General features: G+C 37.3%; 1 protein-coding gene across 1 annotated transcript; it reads left to right on the top strand.

Moving 5' to 3' along the window:
• The first annotated feature begins 3,124 nt into the window (after positions 1-3,124).
• On the top strand, positions 3,125-24,739 carry st7l (suppression of tumorigenicity 7 like). Its single transcript, XM_030133943.1, has 15 exons — positions 3,125-3,298; positions 3,737-3,819; positions 4,787-4,946; positions 5,028-5,082; positions 5,534-5,649; positions 5,835-5,913; positions 6,446-6,534; positions 7,278-7,378; positions 7,777-7,891; positions 7,993-8,065; positions 8,634-8,736; positions 17,996-18,146; positions 18,473-18,565; positions 18,712-18,851; positions 22,906-24,739. Exons 1-15 carry the CDS (start codon positions 3,130-3,132, stop codon positions 22,999-23,001), a joined length of 1,623 nt encoding a protein of 540 aa, XP_029989803.1. The 5' UTR covers positions 3,125-3,129; the 3' UTR covers positions 23,002-24,739.
• Positions 24,740-25,027: the final 288 nt, after the last annotated feature.

Below are 25,027 nucleotides of genomic sequence, written 5' to 3'. Positions count from 1 at the left end.
TGGTATTGTGTGTTTTGAATCTTTATCCCCATGTTAATAGCTCTGATGATAAATAAATTTTATGTTTTACAGGTTTTGCTTAACATACAAAAAACATTTCATTAGTACATTATTGAACATAAAGACAACATCCTGGTTACATGTGATGGAAAGTATAAAGGTTGTCATCATGTCAGTTGCTGCTGTGTGGTCGATGTCCTCTTTGCTTGACAATAATGCATTGTAAATGAATTTTTATAGTTATGAAATAGCAACTAAACAGAGTCACTTGTATTTGCTGATTTGCAAATGAAAACGGTTTAAATGTTGGCCCGTGGTCTCTGAATATGTCATAGAGGAAGTCATTTTTTCTGTGGAACCATTGCTTTCAGATGTGGTCAAACTGCACGGTCTCTTGATAAAAAAAAAAAAAAAGAGAGAGAACAGGCATTTTCTGAAAATGAAGTGTTTTGAGAGAAATGAGTTGTAGAGGGAGAGTACCTTTACGGAGACAAGTAATATAAACTCACCGAGAGAAAGCAGTGTGGGAGACGAGAGCCAGTTTTATAAAGTTTGAAGTTTTCCATCAGCAGAGACCACCAAATGCACAGATGACAAACGACCAGTCAGATAGTATGCGCATATACCACACAGTTCTCACAGCAAACTATTACTTAGGAAAATATTATTACGTCCAAAATTACACCCAACTCACAATAAAATGTTGTACTGCTTTGAATAAAAAACATGACCAAAATGAAGATTCCATGCCATCAAATTATGTCATAAGCTTGACAAATGCAAAAATATTAATTCGGTGTTCAGTCTCCTGAGTCCTAATTCATTTACACAGTTGCCTTGGTGAACAATATGATCAACAGAACACCGGGTTTTTTCGAGCCTTAAAGAGCAGCCTCTTAAGTAGTAATGAGAGTGAGAAATGCAGTGCATTTAAGTGAAAATCCTGATTAATTATGTATGATTAGAGGACTCTTAAAAGCTTTGGGGAGAGAAAAAGGGGGAAACTACATAAACAGAACATGAAGTCTAGAATGGTTGGATAGATCCCAGACGTGAAATTGTAAATGAACCTTAAGTGTACAGGTGACTGCAGAATGATGAGAGGTATTATTTCTGCATGGTTCAACACTGGCTGACTGTGCACAGGTCATGTCACACTTTGTGCCAAAGCTTTGTCCATTGTTCCCTGCTTAATCTCAGTTTTTTGCTTTATAGCTGTATTTAACTGCATATGAGTCACCTACTGACTCCGCTGATGAGGATTCCTTTTCAATTAAGCATTCTTATATAATGTGATAACATATACACTTTCTGCAAGTGTCCTTTAATTCACTGAAATTCATATTTCATTTGCTTTCTGTTTATATTTAACTAGTTTAAGTGGCACAGTGTAAGCACAAGGAACGATAACGCTGTTTACACAGTGTATTCTTGGAGGCTACATGTATGTTTTATCAAAGAATGAGTCACTGAGCAGAGGTCATTTGGAAATATCATTTCAGCTGGAAATACATTCAGACATTCAGGTCATGCTATCTACTCCTGATAACTTCAGCAGACCTGTCTTGTTCTCTTCGTCGACTCCGATTCCTCTTTTCTCTTTCTCACTCTTCCTCTCTGTCAGTGGCATCATGCATGTTTTCACCTTCTAAAGTGATTGTACCTGATTTATATGACAGGCCTTTAACCCTGCGTGTGCTTGTCCATCAGCATCAGGCAGAAAACACCCAAGGGCATGTGAGAGCAGGACCAAATCTGGCTCTCTGTCATTCAGTGGCTCTAACCTCCAAGTAGAATGCACTCCAACAAATCACATTTATTTCTGCTCTGTTAGGAGAAGTGAGGCAGTCACACAAGGTGAAAAGTACCGTGGGTCGCATGTATCCAAAAATGTACTTCTACATTTTCTAACATCACTTATTTTTTTTTGGCACTTTTTATATATATCTCTGTATATATAAACCACACATCTACACAGTTGTCTTGAGGACAAATTCATTTCATTTGCTGTTTGCAACTGTTGAATAAAATGGAAAAATTGGGTTGCCTATTTATTTGCAGAAAATACGGCCTTGTACACTTCGCTGCAGGAAATGATACAATTCTAATATAATGTAACAAAATCAGAAAATAGAAGGAAGCAAAACTGAACATTATCTCAGCCTCCAGTTAGTGGCTGACGATGAAAGGAAACAGATTCATGATGTAATAGCACCGCTTAGTGGCTATATATAGTATTACAAACTAAAACCAGCGGAAAAACGAGCAGATATAAATTGTAATTGTACATTTATGGCTTCAGTGATGAATACCATTAAATATTCACAGAGCTATGTCCTGTATTTATCAACCTCACCTCCTTGATAAGGTAAATATAGTTTTAAGTGAAGCTGAGGGAGTGCATTCTATAATTTTAGAGCCTTTAATATCTATTGTCTAAATAGCATCGATCAGAAATCAGCCATTTCTATTTTGTATGTGTTGTTATATGTATCTAAAGAGGGCATTTATATGATATTTATATACAGTAAAAAAAAAAAATACATATTTTATATATAGCCTGTCAGGTATTTACAGGATTATTAGGTCAAGGTTTGGTGACTAACAGACGCTTGAGAGTAGTAATAGTCATATTCTATTTAAAATTGTAATTTACTGTTGTTATCTTCATATTATACAATAAATGTTTTACTGATTAAACAAAAGCTTTTCAATGCATATCTGATAAGGTGATCTTAGGGATATATTGTTTTTGAATTAGAAAAACTCAAAGCCACGGGTAACAAGAGCTGTAATATGAAACAAAATGCACAACAGGTTATCACTTTAAAATCTAAATATGTGGGAATGTGTACATCCATAGTCTATACAATAATAGAAGCTACTGGAACTGGCCTCTACCAAAACTACGCACTATCTTTATTTTGATCCATTAATTTCATACCATCTAACAATGTGTCTTCAGGTCTGGTTGAGAAAAGGAATGAACAGAAGTATCCACATCCACACTTGTCAAAACATGCATTTTCCGCGGCCTCCGGAAGTGGATTAATTACTGAGGTTTTCAAAATAATGGGCTTCTTACTTGGTGGTCACGTGACTCCTCTGTTTACAGACATCCGGAGAAACATGGAGGACTCCACTGGCAGTAATCCTCAATCTCTTGGATTTACAGACAAATTAAAGTCTTGGCTGTCTTGGTCATGGACTTACGTGTGCTTCATTTGGTTCGGCATGGTGCTGATCATGATATACGTCCTGTGGAGCCCGCTGAAACTGCAGGAAACTCTTACCTCAGGTGAATTAATGCGACAGCTAGCTAGCTATTGTTAGCATTCGGATATGTGGCTTTAGCTGGCAGCAAGCGGGAGCTTTTGGTTTGACAGTTCGCTGTAACACTGAGTCACTTTCAAATAAAAACACTTTCGCGGTTACAGTTAAGTCGTGTGTTAAAGTTTATTTTATTAGGTCTTAATTTCATGACTTCTTGCAGAAACTCACACAGTATGTTGTCAAAATCCCCTTAACAAGTTTTGTACTTGTCTTGAAATGACCGAGATCCGGTTCCTCCTCACCTGCTGCAGAAACCAGTTAGACATGACAGCTGATGTCAAACAGGATTTTACTACATGATAACCGTATAAAGAACGTACCAATGTAATGTTGACGATTGATAAGTGTAAATGGAGTTTAACTCTTCTCAAATACTATGTGTTTCTCTGTATTTGTCTTTCAGCCTCAGTGTTTCTGAACACACTGACCCCAAAATTCTACGTGGCCCTCACAGGAACCTCCTCCCTCATCTCTGGACTCATCCTTGTAAGCTTTACAAATGTCACACTTAATAGATAAAACTATGTAGCCACATTTTGCATGTTCTCTTTGCTTTAAGCCACTTATGAGACAACACATAGCACCAAGGTTTCCTATGCACAAACATAATGTGGCACCTCTGTCCAATGTTATGCCAACTCAGTCTCTTGCCTAAACACCGAGAAAAATGAAAAACACTGTTACTTAATGATCACTGCACCAAGTCGATTTCTGTCATTTGGCACCATCATTGTAGCATTGTGCTCATGTAGTAGCACTTTCTTCTGTTTTGAAGCATTACTTTACTGGTGTGGAAAACTGGCTTTAAACTTTCTCATATGGCGCCATCAGGTTTACACAACAATCTTGTTTACTCGTGTTGCTGCCTGATGTAACTGTGAAGATAATCACTGCAACTTTAATGTATATTTCCATATTTTGGCAAAAAAATGAACAGTAAAACCAGTTATCCTATGGTTTTACATTGATCATCTGTTTATAAGTGTGATTGTGATGGTTTGGCATCATTATGAGCTAGGGAAAACATTGATTGTAATAACTTTGTTAAGATTTCTGAATTTAATGTGTGTGGCTTCAAAAGGTGGAAAACTCATTTTTTTAGGAGATGACATCACAATGAAAACATTACATGTATTGCATTCCATTTATGCAGTTAAGCCCCCTGATGTATTGTGTGCTGAACCTTCAACCTCTAATCACGTTTTAAGTATTTTACCTAAGTGCTTACAAGACCATATGCATTAAGGCTAGTAAAAGTTTTTAAAGGAATTATTTGTAATGTTGAAGATTTTCTCAGTTGTTAATAGTTATAAAGTATGTGTTTGTTCTGTGGGTATAGGTGTCATACCATAAAAAGTGAACCACTGGTTAATATCAATACTGTATTGCAATGGCAACATCTAGATGAGGTGATTTTTGCCAACCAGTATTTTTAAAATCTTTCTTGCTACAGATATTTGAATGGTGGTATTTCCGTAAGTACGGGACCTCGTTCATTGAACAAGTGTCAGTGAGCCACCTACGTCCTCTATTGGGAGGAGTGGAAAACAGCTCCACGACTGGTCTCTTCTCATCAGTCAATGGAGACGCGGAGCCTAGACCCAGTGTTTCAGGTGATTATTTACATGCTACACAGTTTAACAATGATACTTGCTTCAAAGTGACTCATAATAATACTATATTCCCTCTGATAGAGTGTAAGGTCTGGAGGAATCCTTTGAATCTCTTCAGAGGAGCTGAATACAACAGGTACTGGATGTGTGGCTGTCTCTGTAATGTGATGTTTATAAAGATAAATCTTTTTAGACTCTGCACTTTTTAACTTTTCTTGATTGACATTCATAGAACTGATAGAGCTGTTGTTCTGTGGTGGCCATGGTTTAGAAGGTAGAGTCAATAACCGAAGAGTTGACGGTTCGAATCCTGCTCTGTCTTAGTCTTGTGCCATTGTGTCCTTGGGCAAGAAACTTCACCACACTGGTGTATGAATGCGTGTGAATGTTTGGTGGCAGCATGAATTGACAGCCACGCTTCCGTCAGTCTGCCCCAGGGTAGCTGTGGCTACAAATATAGTTTACCACCACCAGAGTGAGAATGTGAGGGTGAATGAATAATGGATCTATAATGTAAAAGGCTTTGGGTGCCTTGAAAAGCACTGTAGAAATCTAATCCATTATTATTATTATTCTGTGTACTATAGGTATACCTGGGTGACTGGAAAGGAACCATTAACATACTATGACATGAACCTGTCTGCTCAAGACCACCAGACCTTCTTCACAGGGGACACACAGCAGTTAAGACCAGAAGATGCCGGTGAGTCTTTATAATATATATTTTGTCCTACCCTGCAAGCTCAGTAATAAAATATACATTGTAATATTTATCTGTTGTTACCATGTGCGAACAAATGACTCAAACAAACAAACAAATGTTTCTATCACTAAGGTCTGTGCTAAAGTTACATGTGTAATTAGTCTGAGTTCATCATCCCATTATAGTGATGCAGAAGGCCTGGAGGGAGAGAAATCCTCAAGCCAGGATCAGAGCAGCTTACCAGGCCATAGAGATGAACCACGAGTGAGTTTATTTCTTTAACCTTATTGCATATTATCAACTGCTGATGAAGGCAAATAAATTGTTTAATGTCAATTTATCCTATTTAATGATAGCAGAGAGAAAGTGGTCTTGTGTTCTTTTTGAAAGAGATCAAACTCTGACCTTTTACTAATTAAGATATGAGCTGAATGACTGTGTGCAATTTAGACCTCAGTACAGTATTTAAGCAAGTGAGTATATTCAGTTCCTTTCAATGATCTCACATAAATTGTATAATTGAAGAAATACTTGTAATGGAACATCCTGGTCTCTGTGTTGTTACTAGTGCATGTGCTTTCTTCAATTAAGAGCATAAATATGTTCATATAATTGTGTTATGGGCTTTTTGCCCACTGCTGTAAAAGTAATGACTGCCTTGATTATATTACAACTCACTTTTGAATGTGCAAGCTAAATTAAAATTAAATTGTCTTGTGTATAACAAAGGAAGTATATGTAGTCTGCTGATAATCCACTCCTTGTATCTTATACTTTTGTGTGTATTTATGTGCAGATGTGCTGCAGCTTATGTACTTCTAGCAGAGGAGGAAGCCACAACTATCACAGAGGCTGAACGTCTCTTTAAAAAAGCACTGAGCATTGGTAAGACTAATTATGTGTGATAAAACCTGTGGGACAGAGTTTAAGAATTCATGGTAAAAAACTTAAAAAAAACATGTCTTAATGTATGTGTATTGAGCTGTGATGTTGTGCAACATTATGACACATGACTTAAACATCCGTGCATTAATACTTTTCCTTAAAGCCAGATTTTTTTCATTTATTCACCCTTCATTTTAACTCAATATGTTGAGGTCGAGGTCTCATTTACGATACAGCCAAGCATTACTTGTAGTGGTGATAAAGATAATACAAAGGCAATTGATTGAACAATAACACTTTAAAAATAATTGAAGGAATCACAACAAGAAATTTGGGTAAACAAAGGTGGTAAAAATAATAAAAAGGCCATTCAGTTAAACAATGAAACCATTAAACTAACTGAAGCAATTAAAATTCGAGGCAAATGAAGCAGTTAAGGTCTGAACAGCTTGATGTAAGAAGTGATGAAATTAAAAATTTAAATTGCCCTGGGGATAAAGATGAAATAGCTGACTTTTTTTTTTTCCCTGGGTGCCATTTCTGTTTGCAGGTGCACAATGACTAGAACTGCATTTTCTGAGAGCAATGAAAAACAAGCACAGCACCTGCAAAATTATATAATCATTTGAGTGTGTTCTATAGGGGGTCTCATTTAAAGGCAGTAACAATGGCAACAATGTTTGTGTTTTGTATTTCTCTCAACTGATTTGTATTTTTATGTCTCATTTTCTACCTGTTCCCAGCTGGAAAAGACATCAACTTACTAGTGTACATTAAACGCAGACTGGCAATGTGTGCACGAAAGCTTGGCCGGATTAAAGAAGCGGTGAAGATGATGAGAGATGTAAGTTTTTGTCCAGTGCTTTCTGAGTAACATACTTTTCATAAATACAGAACAGTGCAGAAGTCTTCGGCCACCATTAGCTATGTCAATTTACATTTTTAAAAAAAAATAATTTATATATTTATATGTGGTTGTAATGAGCTTATCTATTTCTCAGTCTCTGTATAAAAATACTGCAAAAAATAGAGGGAAATATTCTACACCATATTAAAAACTCACAAAAAATATAAACCACATGGCTTTTACAGTAAATTGTCAGTATTAGGTGTGATCTCTGTCCAAAACAGAAAGAAGCATTGGACCTGTGTTGAATGAAACCTGGTGTAAAACACACCTATTTTGGCCAAAAACTGTTGCTGAGTGCCGCATATTGAGAAGGTTGTGTCCTTTCTTCACAGTTAATGAAGGAGTTCCCATTGTTGGGAATGTTAAACATACATGAAAACCTCTTGGAGGCGCTTCTAGAGCTTCAGGCATACGCTGATGTCCAAGCAGTTCTAGCCAAATATGATGGTGAGTCTCAGCTCAACAAACATCACAGTAAATTGCTGATGAAACTGCTGTACGATGTTTACCGTGAATCACATGACACTGATTTTATGCTGCTGTTATAGATATCAGCTTGCCAAAATCAGCTACGATATGCTACACATCTGCACTGTTGAAAGCACGGGCTGTTTCAGATAAGTATGTTTTGCTTGTTGAACACTGCACTCCTGTATGTCTTAGATCTGTGGGGCTGTGTTTGAGTTCAGTTCAGTGAGCAGCAGCGTTGTATTATGTGTGTTTTTTTTAATGTCCTATTATTTATTTATTTAGAAACCCCCCGTAGGGGAGGCAAGGGGTATTGTTTTTGGTTCGGTTTGTTTGTTTCTTAACACTCTAGCAGCAAAACTGTTGGTTGAATTCATACCAAATTAGGTTTATAGATTGCCAGTGACCCAGAATAGATCTGATTACATTTTGGGAAAAGTAGGTCAAAATTAAAATTTTTTCAGCAATTTTTGAAATCTTTTTTTTCCTCCCATTTACTTGTAATGGGTGAAATTTCAAATGTCTATAAAAACCTCAATTTTGTTTCAATTTACTTCAGACTTGGCACATATGTAGAGGCAATTGATATGCTGACATCAGCACATGCATAGACATGATGATGTCAGCTGGATCGATGCCAAAATAAGATACAATATGTGCAAGGGACGGGGTTTGTTGTAGCTGGTACCACTTGTTTATTTATTTATTTATGTTTTTTCAGGTTTTCTCCGGAGGCAGCATCGAGGCGAGGGCTCAGTACAGCAGAGATGAATGCTGTGGAGGCCATTCACAGAGCTGTTGAGTTCAATCCACATGTGCCAAAGGTCAGTCTTGCCATGTTCACCACTTGTCTGATGTTCAGAATCGGAGTACCTCATTAATCCCAGAGAAATTGTAATTTCAGATTGTTGAAATTTAAGTCTGATCACACAATTTGCAAAGGAAATTCCATGTTAAAAGGTATAAAAATCAGATGACGAAGCAGGCAGATGAATAAAAAACCAGACAAACAAAGATGAATTATACTGACAATAATAGCATTGAACCATAGATTTTAAAAGAGAGAGAGTAAAAATGCTCTCAAAAGATGTTACCAGAGACCTGCCATCATATCAGTAGTCAGAGGTCTCTTAATCTGCAGCTGCCATAAAACAAAACCCAGGGGGGAGTAGCCAGTTTTGGTTTTGAAATCAAATCAATCATCAAATATAAATATGTGATGGTTCATTTTACATTTTATGAGTTATGTTGGCTGAGATGTTTGTCAAGTTCTGTCAAAACCATTGATGGTCTCTTAATGTTTCTATATATCAAGAGTCTGACAGCAGTGTTTCTCAGTGTGTAGCTGTCCCCGACTAAGATAATGATGACTTTTGGTAACTTGCTGTGCTGTGTAACGGAGATGTCCTGTGTGTCTTCTATGTTTATGGTTTGAACTGCATGTAAACCCAGCTTCTTGATTCCACATAATGTTCCCGTCTCACCAGTAGGTGTCAGACTAAGTCTTCCCTAAGTAGCTTTCAAATCTGAATTTTGTTACACCTGCTTTGGCTGCCAGGTTAAGACCCAACATGCCGATTTATATGTTTATCCAGTTTGAGTGTTTTTATTATAGTTATTTTAACCCAACTTTATTGTATATCTTTATCACATTCATAGAAGAAAATGCTTTCTTTTTCGCAACATGACAAGTGCAGAAACATGTTCCTGCATTTGATCATAACTAGGTCTTTATAAAATCAGCTGTAATAACTGCCCAGATTGTTCACAGTTTAGTGCAGTTGTCACAGGGAGCTCATGAGAGTACAGCTGAATATTTCCCTGGCCTTCCAGTTCCCACAGGATTAGATGTCACACATGCACACGCACACAGACTCATACACAACTATCTGCACCAGAGTTTTGTCTCAGTTTAGTCTTTGTAGTGTGGTGGTGTTTCATCTCATCCAACCCTTTACTTAGAGAGAGAGAGAGAATCAGTGTGTTTGTGTGTACGAGGAGGTGGGATAAACGTCAGCCAGCGCTTTGATCCGGCCTTTGATTCTTAAGCGCGGGCCCTCATCCTCGCTGTCTCTCCAACTGCTCCCTCCCCATTGTGCCCAGAGGCTGCTCTCCTCCCTTCTCATCACCTACCCTCATCCTGTTTCTTATCCTCTCATGTTCTGTCATCCCCTGTTTGGGCCAAACACAGCCTGGATCCGACCGCCACTGCCAACTTTATCAAACTTAACCTTTCTGAATGTTGTGAATGAGATCGGAAATTTATACCAGATCTGTTACCAAAGATCATTGGTGGGATGAACTTTCAGGATTTGACCTTCAGGATGTGGTTTTATAACAATGTTGTGTACAGTGAGTTAGTGTATTTGATAAACGCGGGTGGGAGTTGTCATGTGTTGTTTGACTGAATGACAAACACGCCTGTGCTTGTGGCCTTTGAAGAATCCACTAGATCTTACCACATGATGGTTTTCCCTTTCTAATTTCCAGAAATCCCATAGCAATAAATCATAGTAATTAATGTTATATTTCTGCAATGTATGAGATGATAAAATCGTTAAACATTTCTATTTCATTCACAAAAACCATATCTACTCTTAATAATTATCTGCAGCCAAATTGTTAACAGACAAAACTTACACAATCAAGATGGTAAGACAGATTCAGGTGTGTTTTATGTTCATATAATAATCGTCATGAAGCTTCATTTCATCTTCATCTCCTGTTTTTTTTTTTTTTTGGCCATCCTGGACTTTTTTGTTAAAGGGATATTAACTGTGATCCTCAATCAATCATTGTATGTGACTGTAATACCCCTCAGTCCTTCAGATTTCCCATTCTAAAGTGGGAAAAAAAGGAAGGGAAGTACAGTATAATACTGTAGAAACATAGTGGACTCACACAGTGACCTGCTCTCTCTGTAGATATAAACATCGCATTCTAAATGAACAAAAAATAATCCTTATTTTTATGTGATTGTGCACTAATGAAAGCGTAATTATGGATATTTCATTTAACTAATGCAATTTCTGTAAATCCCATTAACCCCCATAATATTTATTTTCACAGTAATTTTTAAAGGAGCTTATTTAAAAATGTATTATTTCTTATAAATGAGAAACACTAATTACTAAGCGAAGGATTACAGTAATTATTAAATGCTGTTGCTGTGCTTGGCAGCAGGAGATGCATCAAAAAAATCTTAATAACAGTGTGTATGTTTTCGCTGCTATAGAGACACTGTTGTATGCTCTGGTGTTGCACTGATACAGAGTAGACAGGCTTCAGCGATTAGTAGTGTGTGGATTTCTACAACTTTTGCAGGCGTAATTAATGTGAATAATACCCTCAGAGTTTACAGATACAACATTATGAGCACAAAGTTCAGTTTGAGCTTAATACTGGCAGATAAATCCAGCTCCAGTAAAGGGAATTTGTGCCATTTATCAAGGTCTTTTGCTGCCTTCATGTGCTATGGGAATTATGGTAAATACTACTTACAAACTCGAAAATTACTCATGAATGTCCCCTCATGTTGTATTTTCCACTGGGTAATTGGGGGAAAAAAATTTGATACACGAGTTGCTGAGGTGAAAATAACCTTTGACCTTGTCAACATGGCGGAGAGCAACGAGGGATTAATTGTAAATGATAAACATTGTTATTATTAATGTCCCACTGCTGTTAGGGGATTTTTTTGCACATTTATAGAATACACAATTTGCAAAAAAAAACTATTTTACAAAAAAAAAAAAAAAAAAGTGGAGTTTTCATGTTCTCCCTGTGGGTGGGTGTGTGTGTCGGTGGTGGTGGTGGTGGTGGGGTTCTCCAGGTATAGACATGCATTAACAGGGTAATTAGTTAAGCTAAATTGTCCATAGGTGTGAATTTGAGAGTGGTTGGTTGTTCGTCTCTATATATGTCAGTGTATATATGTCCCTGCGACCCTCTCAAGGATGAAGATCAGAAGATGAATGAATGAATGAAAGAAAAAAAAAAATACTATAGTAGATGAATTAACACGTCCAAAACTGTTTTACCCAAGTAGCAGGTCATGATAAATTGTGTCAGCCATTTTTCATTTCGGTATGACAACAAAAGCACTTGAACACAGCCCACTAGTAATTTCAAATCCACAAGTGGAAAGCATCATCTTCCAGACAGCATGTGAAGGCAGCATGAAACTCAGGTTGGTGGATTTTAATAGGCCACTTCCAGGTGTTATTGTGTGTCGTGAATAGAACAGAACTGAACAGACTCCGCTGTATTACAGCAAGCATCAAGTGTGTGTACTGACCAATCATGCCAAGCAGATTATAAGTGAGTATCATTCTAGGCTTTGTCACATGACTTTATTCACACGGCTGTGCAAGAACTACATTTCCACAGCTGTTTCAGTGCACACCGTCCTCCTTCCTCACCAACTCTCCATCTTGCATCTATTTCCGTTCTCTTCCATTTTCCTCTCCTCCTTATCTTTTTTTACCCATTTATTTACCCTGTCCTTCTCCACTTCTTCCTCCCCCTCCTTCGCCCTTTTCTTCATCTCTTTCTTTCCATTCCAATCAACTTCACCAGGCAGTCGGTGGTTAAGAAGCTGCCAGTTTCCTAGATGCCTGTGTAGCTCATCAACTGCTCCGGCTACCTGAATCTGCTTTACATTTACATTTACTACCACTTTGCTTCATACACAGTCATTTTAAAGCAGTCAGGGCGACCAGATCTCATCTACCTCACTAGTTTACTCCACTTTATAGGGCAGTTTCTCATCTCACCCCATTCTGGTTGACATTCTCACATGTAGATAGCCTGTCAAGGCCCAGAAATGCAGACCTTTGCTTAGTTTACCTCTGAGATTGCCATTTTGGTTTGTAAATTGAGACAGAGTAGCAGGACTGTGTTTGCTCTGCATTGAGATAGATGAGGGTTGATTCAAACAAGGGAAAAGGGGCAATTACGGAAAAACAACTTAGTTTAGAACATCTCGGTGTAATTTTTTTGTGGGATTTCTAATATTCACTCTTGTACTTGAGTTTGAAGGTGTTGTTCGTAGTAGTAGCTGCATTTAATGGCTAAAAAATTGTTAATCTTTGTTTGTGCTTCCCAATCCAACACCTGTTTGCTCTTTCGCTATAGGCATGTGTCCGATCCATATAGAGAAACCACAAGGCCGATGTCATTGTGTGTGTGTGTGTGTGTGTGTGTGTCTGTGTGTGTGTGCGCCATTGCGAGAGGCAAAGTGCTGCAGATTAGAATCAGAAGGCAGCTTATGAGTTATGCTCTGGGCTTATGACTGCCCAGGGATAAAAGGAGAACACATGAAATCCAATCCCTTCATCAAAGAGGCGACAGGGAATGGAGAAGCAGACCCAAGAATAAGAGGAGGGGGGGCAGAGTATGGAGGACTGAGGTGTCACCAGGTCTAATGCTTTGGCATGCAAGGAAGGACAGCTGAGCAGCCAGCCGTTCTAAATGGTTAATCTTAAAACACAGATCTACATGGGTGCCATATACTGTATGTTTTCAACTACACACAACTATAGAGGTCACAAAATCTATAAAACTGTCAAATCATGCATAGTTATCCTCAAATACCCCATTGTAGCTGAAAGAACAAATTGTCTTGAGTTTAAACTGTCAAAATGTAAAAGAGATTGAGCCTCAAATAAAACTCTGCTTCCTTTTCTCTATTGCCATTTTCCATTTCTGTTCTCACTACTGCGTATGAAAATGGCTTGATTAGACCGCTTTCGGCTGCCTAACAATCACTGCCAGAGGCTTAGGAAATGATGAAAGGTTCATGGTCAGGAGAAAGGAGACCAAATGTTGAGGAGGATGAAGACAAGACCCTCTTGGCTCGAGCAGAGCTGACGTGAGTAAGGCAGACGGCATAAATGAGAAGGGCAGACAAGCAGCTTCTGGTTGTCTCTGGCTGTCTATCCTCATGACAGCTTTAGAGGATGTTCGAATGGAAACATTAGAGGCTAGTAGCCAATGTAGTCTATTGGCCACGAGACATGGATGAAGTAGTGTCCACACTTGTAGACTGGATCGTTTCATAATTGGGCCATTACCTTGAGGGGTCTAGGAGGTGGTAAGAGCGGTATAGACAACAGGAGTGTGTTGCTGCCATCTCTATATAGAACCTTGCAGTGTTTTGTAGAAGAACGTTGCACATTAAATAAGCAGTGATGAGCCACATTTCCACCACAGGAACTTTCCCCAGGATTTAGGAACCTTTGGAGGAACTCTATGTGATTCCACCACAGGGACCGGCATTAAAGTTTCGCTCTGAGAACTTTATTTTACCTCCAACAAAGTCCTTGTTTGTACTTTTTTGATAGCTCTGAAACATTTAGGTGGGGCTGTCAGCACTTTTTGGTCAGTACTCTCAGCATGTGTGATTGCTTTTTCACACACTGGTGAATTGATTTGCCAAATCTTGGTAGGTTTTGGTGGAAATGTAAGCAATCAATGGAAAAGGGAAAACAGCTCTAGGACTAAAATTTCACCTGACTTTTGGTGGGAATGCTGCTGTAGATTGAACTGAGGGAAGAAACACTTGATAAATGGTCAAATGGTGATTGATCAGTGCTCTAAAAACCAAGGCGTGGAATATTATTGAACATTATTCAGGAAGGATATGAATTAAGGGACAAGGTGTTATGATGCTGTAAAATGATGAAGTTGAGGAAGTGAAGATTGTTGATTATATGGATTTCTTTGAGCAGAAAGGTGGGAAGTAGAGGAGGGACAGTTAGAAAAAGGATGAGGCCAAAAAATAGTCTGAGAAACTGTCTGGGGTACGACATCCAAGTATGTAAGCCTGGCAGGGATGAGGAGTAAGGTAGGAGGACATGGGTGAAAGGGGATGGATGAATGGATGGATGGATGGATGGACGGACGGACAGATGGATGAGGGATGGATGGACGGATGGACGGATGGATGGATGGATGATGGACGGATGGATGAGCCTGTGACCATGGAAGGGATTAGACAGGATTAGCTCTGGGGTAACCTTCCCAAAGTGTCAGTCTGAGATCTAGAGCACTGTGAAGCTGTCCGCCTGGGAATCCAGCCCAGGGGGCCCCAGCCCAGCACATGGGTTTTGTTTAACACAGACTCATGCCACCCTGGGAAGCACAGACATAAATTACACAGAGTGGGAAGTTCATCAGAGTCAACGTGTCCCCATGAATGACATATCCTTACGAGCTCAGCCTTACTTGAATCTATATAATACATAAAGGAAAAAATATAATTTGCTTATATTTGTATTTTTTGATGTTCCTCTGTTGCCATTTTGGAACGAGACCTGTTCTATAGGTTGTAAGTCTGGGACATTGGCCTTTGTCTGCACAGTGAGCCGACTGACTCACTAGGACAAACTTACACAGTAGGGAAACAGAGGAGGGGGGTAGTGGGCGATGTTACACATTCATGAAATAAATGCACTGTACTGTAACAATAACACGTACACCCACACACAGCTTTGGAAAGCTTTTCCCTCCCACCTTGAACAATTGCAAAATAAGGCTCTCAACAAATACCTCACGAGGAAAATGTTTTCAGTGTGCAGGGAGTTAGCCAGAGGATTTGCACAATCAGATGGAGTAAATGAAGTGATGACTTACAGACAAGGAGAAAATATGAATGAAACTGTTAAAGCTGCATTAAATTATTTATTAACACAAGAGGTTGGACTTGTTCAAACATAAAAGTCTCATTAGCATTGGAAAACAGTTGCCTACTTTACAACAAGAGCAAATAAATGGCTTAACCCATAAAGAAACAAACAGCCACCAGCAACCAAAAGCATCACCTGATATAAAATGTTTAATAACTTCTGATCCACTAATCCTATCAATACATGTAAATAATTGGTGTAAAATGCAGTTTGTCTTCTTTTCATGGTCATCAAATATGACCCATTTGGACGTTCAGAGGCTCCGTAAACACCATCATCTTTTACAACATTGATTCACCAGTAAAACCCATGGAGCTGGATCAATGACAGTGGATGGACACACTTGGGTTATGTTCAGTTAATGATATATTTTGATGAAAAGTCACTTTTTCTTTCAATTTCTGTTTCTGATATTATAACAATCAACTTTAATCAGAACTTTTGTGAACATCTACATGGTCTGTAAATTAAATATGGGAAAATATGTGATTTTCACTGAGAAAAAAAAAAGCAAAATACAGAGTATAATATTATGTTAAATGGTGATAAATAACTTAAAGAAAGGTTAAATAGAGAGGAACAATCATTTGTGAAGTGCCACAAAAAGAACACTGGGTCTTTATGGGTTAAAATTAGAGTTTGTATTCCAACCATCTGTTGAATGTGAAATGAGGAAAGAGAAAGATCATGCACACTGTCTCGATTCTTTAACTATAATAAAGACTTTCATCATGTGTAAAGGTGAAGGATATAACCCATCTGTCACCAATCCAGTGAATCCATTTTTGTATTTATTTTTGCCTCAGCCAAGGATGTTCTTGGCATGAACCAGTGTGGAACCCATTCAGTTTTGGAGCAGATCCAGGATGAAGGCTGGATGCTGGAATCTTTTTTCACTTTTCCTAAAACTATGAGATAGGATTGAGTAAATATGCGCTCCGCAGGAAATATGGAGAGAAAAATCCATATCCATATCTAAAGCTATTTAAAGCCACCTTTCCTAAACTTAGAGCAGAAACCCAAATAGGTGATATGGTCAGGGTTCATTCTGGTGCTTGAAATCCTTGAAAATGCTTGAATTTAAATGTTGTGTTTTGAGGGTCTGAAAAGTGCTTGAATTATAGTTTAAGTGCTTGAAAGCGCTTGTAATTATAATTCTGTGATGTGATTTATTTATTTTTTTTAATGTTAATTCAAGCCAAAGCTACTTACAGAGAGATGATACATTTTGAAAAATAAAACCTTTATGTCAAAAAAAAAAAAAATTAGCAGGTGCTCTCAGGTCAACTCCAGGTGCATATTTATCTTTGGATCAGTGCGAGTGTGCCTGAAGACCGTAAAGTGGCTTCCCTTTTTTTGGATAAAACTTTGTGTTCTCCTTTAATTTCTAATTTTTTTGCTATTATGAAACATCATTTTAGATGTTTGTAGCATAATACAATGTACATCATTGTGATGAAACGTGAAAAAAAAAAAAAATCATGAGTATATGTACTCCTGTAGGTATGTATTATACCCCAGTGATAAGGTGCTGTGCTGGAAAAATTTGAAAATTATCCTTAAAAGTGCATGAAAAGTGCTTGAATTTGACCTTGAAAAATGTGTACAAACCCTGTATGATGTATGAAAAAGACAGAAATGTAAAAGATACAGTATATCAAGACCAAAACAATGAGATGAAAACATGGTAAATTACACAGCTTAATGGAAGCAACATAAAACATGTAACAAGACAAAAATGTAAAAAAAAAAAAAAAAAAAAAAAAAAAAAAAAAATATATATATATATATATATATATATATTGTATATACTCTGTGTATGTGTATATATATATATATATATATATATATATATATATATATATATATATATATACTGTATATAAGATAATTGAAATTCAAAAAGCAATAACTGCACAATAGTTCAGCTGTTTTTGTGTGCATTTGACATTTCATATTCACTTTATTTTAACTTAATCTGTTGGAATTTCTGTAAAAAGATAGAAAACCAGATTATAAATAACATATATATACATATAATATATATACATTATAAATATAACCACAGTATAAAAGACAAAACAAGACACATAGGTGTTGAATGCAAGACTAACAACTGTTGATGTTATCTTGTCAGGTTCCAACATTCCAACAAAATGCATTTACTTCAACATAGTTTGAGATCTCAGGAAATCAGTAAAATGTTGACATTGTGGTAATTCTTGACATATTTTTCTTAGTTTGGGTGTGAAGGAGATATAAAATTGAGTTGTAAAGGTTTGAAAAGCCTTGGTATAAACTGTATTAGGTTCATGGATTCTACTTGAGCCAAATGGAATCTAGATCCTGTGGTTATGTACTGATCACAAGTGTTGTGTTGTTTTCTTTTGTGTAGTACTTATTAGAGATGAAGAGCCTGATTCTGCCTCCAGAACACATCTTAAAAAGGGGCGACAGCGAAGCAGTGGCATACGCCTTCTTCCACCTGCAGCATTGGAAGAGGGCAGAGGGAGCCTTAAACCTACTACACTGCACTTGGGAAGGAAGTATGTACCGTTTCCACAAAGGAAAATGACATTTGGAGTCTGTGGTTTAAAACAGACCAGTATCTTGTATACTGCTCTTCATTTTAAAATCATTGTGTCATGGGTCATGTAAGCACGGCACACCCACAAATATTTTACTCCTGATTATACAGAGTGAGATCATTCCTCACAGGAAGACAATAATTGTTTTATTTGATTAGAATATTCTGTATAACGGCACTTTTCAGAATTGGAATAGTTGTTAAACAGCTTCATCCAGACACAGTTTAACTAATTGCTTGAAATGCACTGTCTACTTTACTATGTGCTGTTTTTTTCTGTCTTAGCCTTTCGGATAATTCCTTACCCACTGGAGAAGGGTCACCTGTTTTATCCCTACCCAGGATGCACAGAAACAGCAGATAGGGAACTACTGCCCTGTGAGTAGAGGCACAAAAGGCTTTTTCCATGTACAACATGTGTGTCTGGATGTTTATTTTAAGCACAATTAAAAGTCCTTCCTTCTGCATTTACTCAGTGTTTCTTTTTTTCTCCTTCTCTGGTCATTTCTTTCTCACCTCTCCAGCGTTTCATGAGGTATCTGTGTACCCCAAGAAAGAGCTACCTTTCTTCATCCTCTTCACAGCAGGCCTTTGCTCCTTCACTGCCATGCTGGCCATGCTCACACATCAGTTCCCTGAACTCATGGGTGTCTTTGCCAAAGCAGTAAGTATTAGAACTACACGTCTCAGAAGTAGCCATTGTGATTTTTTTAGACATCCCTTTTTGTGTACACAGTAGTTTATTACAGACATGAGAATCACTTCTACATATAATGAAAGCCCATCTCTCTTGGCTCCTTTTCGTGTTTTGTTGCATGCGTGCTGTTTAAACTTGTTAACCTCTGTTGTAATAATCGCTGTCTTCCATCACTGTCAGTAACACTGGAGGCTCATGGGATTCGTAGGCCTTTAAAGTTGATGTTTCACTCCAAAACAAGCTGTAGTCCAAATAAAGTTAGCAGTAACCACAGATAACCAGGTTGCAGGTTAGCATCACAGCAAACACAACAGGGTAACAGAGACTCTTAAAGGGTCAAATATTTGCACGACTTCTTTCTAGTGTTTATTTGTTGCAGAAGTGTTGTCTGTTGTCGGTAAATTTGGCAGTTGTTTGCAGCCTTGGCTAATGTTTTGTTTATGGTCACCCTGTTTATTAGGGTCTGTTTTTACATAGACTCATATGCTCAGCAGCAAAAAATAAAGCCGTAAAGAACATCTAGTGCTTGTATTCGTGTTGTGAGAAAGATTAGATGTTGATAGGATTTTTACAGGACAGCCTGGTTTGTGTAACGCTGAGATGGAGAACACGAAAACCATTGAGGGAGGAACACAGAGGTTCTCCACTGTCTTCTGGAGAAAAAACAGATTTCTGCAAAATACTGATTGAAAAAAAGAATCGAAGCAAAGCAAAACATTGATGATGGTGACAGCAGCATGCATTTATTTCTATTAGTTATGGATGCAGGACTGTATAATCTAGTGTTTGAATATGTTTCCTCAGTGGGATTAGAGCAGTCTTTCTCAAATGGGGGTAAACGGAAGAAGCCCAGGGGGTATTTAAAATCTTCTTTTTGGGAAAATATGTTAAATAAGTTATCATGTACTGAATACAAAATAAACAATGAGAATTAATGCTGAAATATCAGCATAAATTGTATGAATTGAATGTTTTGATTGTGTTAATAAACACAGTCAATACATTCATATAATAAAATTGACACTCCTGACCTTATTTCATTTCAATATTTTTAAAAGCTCAGAGGCTCCCCCTAAGCTTTGGTAACAGTTTAAGCACATGTCTGTTTTATATTATTGAAGATTACTTTAATTTAGTTCTTAAGTAATTGTTTTTTGTTGATAAAAGGTTCATTTATTCATTAAGGACCAATTCAATTATTTTTCTTATCAACGAAAGTGGGCACTTTGATATTTTGCACAAAATTCACTTATAAAGAGTTGTTATTTTAAATATATTACAGTTAAATATATGCTGTTTGTTTACAAAGTTTTGAAAATAAAAACAGACACCTTTGGCACAGGAACAAATTTTGTACAACATAGAGCTGGGAGGAATGGTATTATTAGAGAAGTTACCTCATATAAAGTCTGATCTTTGGGAACCTATGAATAAAACCACCTAGACCATAAGTTGGTAAATTCATCTTGATGGAGTCGGGGTGAGTATGTGAGTCTCTCCATTTTGTATATGTCGTAAACTATGTCTGTCCAATCAGATGCCTTAAATTTTGACAGTGAATAAAAGCTGTGATGCAAAATGTGGTTTGAAAAAATTGAAATTCCAAATAACATATCTGCACACTAGTTCCAACTAATTTTTTTTTTTTTACATTGCATCTCAATTTCCGAAGAAACAGTACTGTGAGAAGACAAAATTCAGTTGAGTAGAAGCAGTCGTGGTTCAGGCCAGTTCTGCCTAGGAACAGAGACCACAGGGCCACGTTCACTAAGGCAGGGTACACTCCAGAAAAAACTGTACAGTGAAAAATTTAACACATTCACACAAGAACAGTTTTTCTTTTTCAAGTGAATTTTTTTACACAAACAAATCCTGTTGGGTGTGAAACAGCGTTAACTAGTAACAGTGTAATCAAAGAAAAACAGAACAAACTGATAAATCTGAATAAATTGGTGGACTATCTGTTGCCTGAGTACTTTATTTTGACGTGAAATGTCAAAATAATAGTTGAAAGATGTCACGGGGTTCTTTTCCAAACCGGCCAAAAAAATGTGTAAATTTTCAGCTTTTATTTCTTTTATCACACTCTCAGGGTAAGAAAGCAGCGACCAATTTCAAGTAACACTTTTATTAGGACAATGGGCCTCATCCACAAACAGTGTGTACACACAAATCTGTTTCTGGGTTTGACACACAAATCCAGGATTCATCAATATTTTCTTACCTGAATTTGTTCATACTCTGCAAACAAATTTAGAACTTCTTCAGACCATGCATATGCACAAATAACGAAGGCTGAACTGACTTAGAAAATGCAAACACATACCTTTCATGTACATGCAGAGCATATAAAACCACATTCATTACAAAGAGATTTAATTAACATTTTTTAAAAAATCATTAATTTACTAATATATTGGCTAAATGTATTAAACGACCATGAAACTGACACACTTTCACCCTCATCATTGAGACAATTAAAATATTCAGCAATAAATATCCAGTCCTAGTTTACAAAGGAATATATAAGAATGTACATTTCGAAATGTAGGCCTAACAGCTTTAATTTAATTGTTTTGGCCTATACTGATCACCCACTCTCATTGAATGAGGACCAGTGTCACCAAATATAAGTACATGTAAACTCTGACCCTTTTCATTGCATTCATTTACATTTATATGGTCACAGTAATTCACTCTCTGGAAGTATGAGGGTGATTATTGCTGTTGTTATCCTTCCTTCCTTCCTCCTTCACCTCACCAGGAAAACAACAAAGAACAACCTTTGAGCTCCGGCTACACCCTGAAGTGTGTTGTGTCACACACAATTTTTATACTCTGTTTTTAGGGATTTAGTCATTTTAGAACTGGAACATGCACATGTTCAAACAAAACAACTTCTCCTCTGACTCTGAACCTGTTTACATGGACACAAATACTCCGATCATTATCCGATATCTGGAATTATCAGATTATTCAAGTGATCATGTAAACAGGATAATCTGATATACTTTATCAGATAACAACACTAATCTGATTATGAGAAGTCAGATTAATACCTGGATTTCTCCTCAATATTCCGATGTCTTCATGCACATATACAGGTTAATCCGATTTATTTAATTTTTTTAAGTCTGTGCATTTGTAAACATGTAAAATTGCAGAGAACGGAAGTTACATAGTCAAACGTGAGCAGAAGGCAGTAACAGAAAGTTAAAATCTACCATCACTACATACGTATTTACTCTGAAAAAATCTGATCATGGACTGGAGCGTCTAAACCAGGGTTTTTTGATTATCGCATGTCTTAAGTGCATGTAAATACGTTAGATCTTATTATTACAATTATCCAATTACTCCCAATTATCAGACTTTTATGGTCATATAAACAGGCTCATTATTTTGCACATGTGCTGGTGCAGCATCTTGTACTCAGTGTTGCCCGAGAACTATCCAAACAACCCAGATCATTTTTACACTTTTTCCCGAATCGTAGTGGATAGAGCCAGACCTGTCTACAGCACTGGCATAGCGCCACTTTAACATAATGCCAGTGCTGCAGATCGGTCAATTAAGACTGAAATGCATTTAGTAGATATTATGTACTTAACTTATTTTCATTATTGCCACAAAAACACAAGATGAAATGGTGAAAGTCACTGATTTATTTGAGTCATACTAGTGTGTAGATGAGTGAATCACAGATAATGTAAAGTTTATCCTCATGCCGGATGAGCACATTGAACTGCACAGTTTATATAAACAAAATTTCAAAACTGATAAGGCTTGGATGATGCTGCCTCGTCTGTGGTAGAACGTCATCTCCTTCCTGTACTCAGAGAAGCTTTCCATATAAATATGTTCTGGTGTGAACATCCTGACCAAAGGAGATGTGTTCCTTCAGCTGCAAAATCCAAATCAAAACGCATCACAGCCCAGTGCTCCTGTTGTCACGTATATTCTGCCGTGAACTTTCCTATACATTAAAGTGTTGGGTTTCTGCTTTTCTTCTCCCTTTCAGTTCTTCAGCACCCTCTTTGCACCCCTGGGTTTCTTCGCAGACAAGATGGAAAGCTTCATGCCGTCCAGTTTTTGGCACCAGCTGACTCAGATCTGACCCCATCTCGCACACACAAACACACACACACATATATACACACACCAACACATCTCCAAACCCTCAGACAAAAAGTGTTTGCTCTCCTGTCTTCAGCATTACTGTCCACTTGCTGCGTTGTTACTGATTATGTTGGCTAAGGTTGTATCAACATGGCAATACCACTCTCAAGATGCTCTCCCACACTGTTCCAGCAGCCAGTTATATTTCCAAGAATACATGTCGTGAGTACCACTTGCAGCAATTTCACAGGCTCATTCATTTGTTATTATGTCAGACAGGGAAGATCTAATAAGGAATTTGGCAGAGGCACCAGTCTGCTGGTTTTTAATGCTCCTTTAGCTACTTATTTTGTGCAATTACTTTGTTATTACCATTCACATTTTTGAGAATATCTGTTTACTGAAACTCCCTTTGGCCAGAACTCTTATTTATGTGTATCGGACAGATTCAAGGGGCTCTTTGGGACGGGGACCTACAGTACGTGTCCTATATCAGCTCCACTGACATGTAACGGGGCAGGATTTAAAAGTCCGCAAGACCTCCTAAACCCAGAGCTGTGATTTACACCCTTGGAGTGTCTACAGTGTATACAACGCCCCTGCTGTTCAGCAGTTGTTGCCATGGCATGACACCTCAGTACTATATCACCGGGGTAACCGCTAGCACCCCTAGCCACCCAGAACATCAAAATGTAAATGGATTCATCACTGGCCATGGTAAGGCCTCTCATGGCATCATTCATGTCTTCTGATTGCACTACTAAACATTTTACCCCATCCTGTTAATCAGCTATTCCTGACGGTAAAAGAGACATTTCTAAAGTATAACTATATAACATAGCATTACAGTAAATCTAAATCTACTGTTATCTACTGTGAGTATTTCAGCGAGTGATACCTCATATTAAGATGACCAACGGTGTTTACTTAATACCATATATCCTCAACTATTGCATATGCAGTGGAATTGTGCATGTGCTGCCATAACAATAATAATAATAATAATATATAATAATTATTATATTTATTAATAATTTTCCACCCATTAAAGATCCCAGTGTGACTGGGAGTACCACTGTATTGTAACACTCAGTAAAAAAAAAGAAAGACTAATAGCTAACATAAATGTGCCTGGTCAGAAATTGTCATAAAACCTGAAATTGTGATGCAGTGTGTGTACAGTATTGAAATATGTATCAGCTATTGTACTGCTGATTCATATTTTAACCTAACTTAGTCCTGGTTGATGGTTAATATGGCATCTGTCTTCCCACCATTTGTTACATTCACAGGATTTATAACATAAAATTTACAAGTAATGTTTTCAGATACTAGTTATTCCAGTGTTTGTGATTATTTTGATCTAAAGCCTCAGAGTGTGCTGCAAATGACATTACACTCTCAATTGTCGACCCTGTAGGTTAATAAGTGCCTTTTAGTGAATCAGATTTGCTAAACATACCAATATGATTAAAAAACAAATTGATGTTAAAAGTAAAGTTTCATCAAAAACAAGAAGTCAAATTTATCATGCAGGTGTATTTCAACTTTACACTTCCATTAACTCTAAACTTTGGCCCGTAAAACCTGTGTATATTCTGGACACATGTTTTAGTGTTTCTGTGCAGCTGAAATGTGAGAGTACATGCTGACGACAGGAGGATGTGTGAAAAATTGTAACTTCCATTGGATGAGTTTGAAAGCAAAACTCACAATAAATTACTTCTACCGTGCAAGTGTCCTGTATCTGTCATTGATTTGTTTTCTGGTGATATTTTTTTTGTCATCTTAGTCAAAGTTACTATATCTGTATCAATATTGGGTTCTGACACAAAAGGGACAAGACTGAAACTTTTCAGCATGACAATAGATGTACATTATACTTAAACTAAGGTTAGGTAATATAGTGAAAAATGTTACCACAGCATAACATCAGTTGATATTGGTAAGTATCAGCTTTGAGCTATGGTTTTAATTTACTTATAATGGACCAAACACTGCAAATGATGTAAAAGATGACATCA

This window comes from Sphaeramia orbicularis, chromosome 5, assembly GCF_902148855.1.
Source record: "Sphaeramia orbicularis chromosome 5, fSphaOr1.1, whole genome shotgun sequence".
Taxonomy (NCBI): Eukaryota; Metazoa; Chordata; class Actinopteri; order Kurtiformes; family Apogonidae; genus Sphaeramia; species Sphaeramia orbicularis.
Note: the sequence above shows the minus strand (reverse complement) of the source record. Positions and strands in the feature narration are given on the sequence as shown.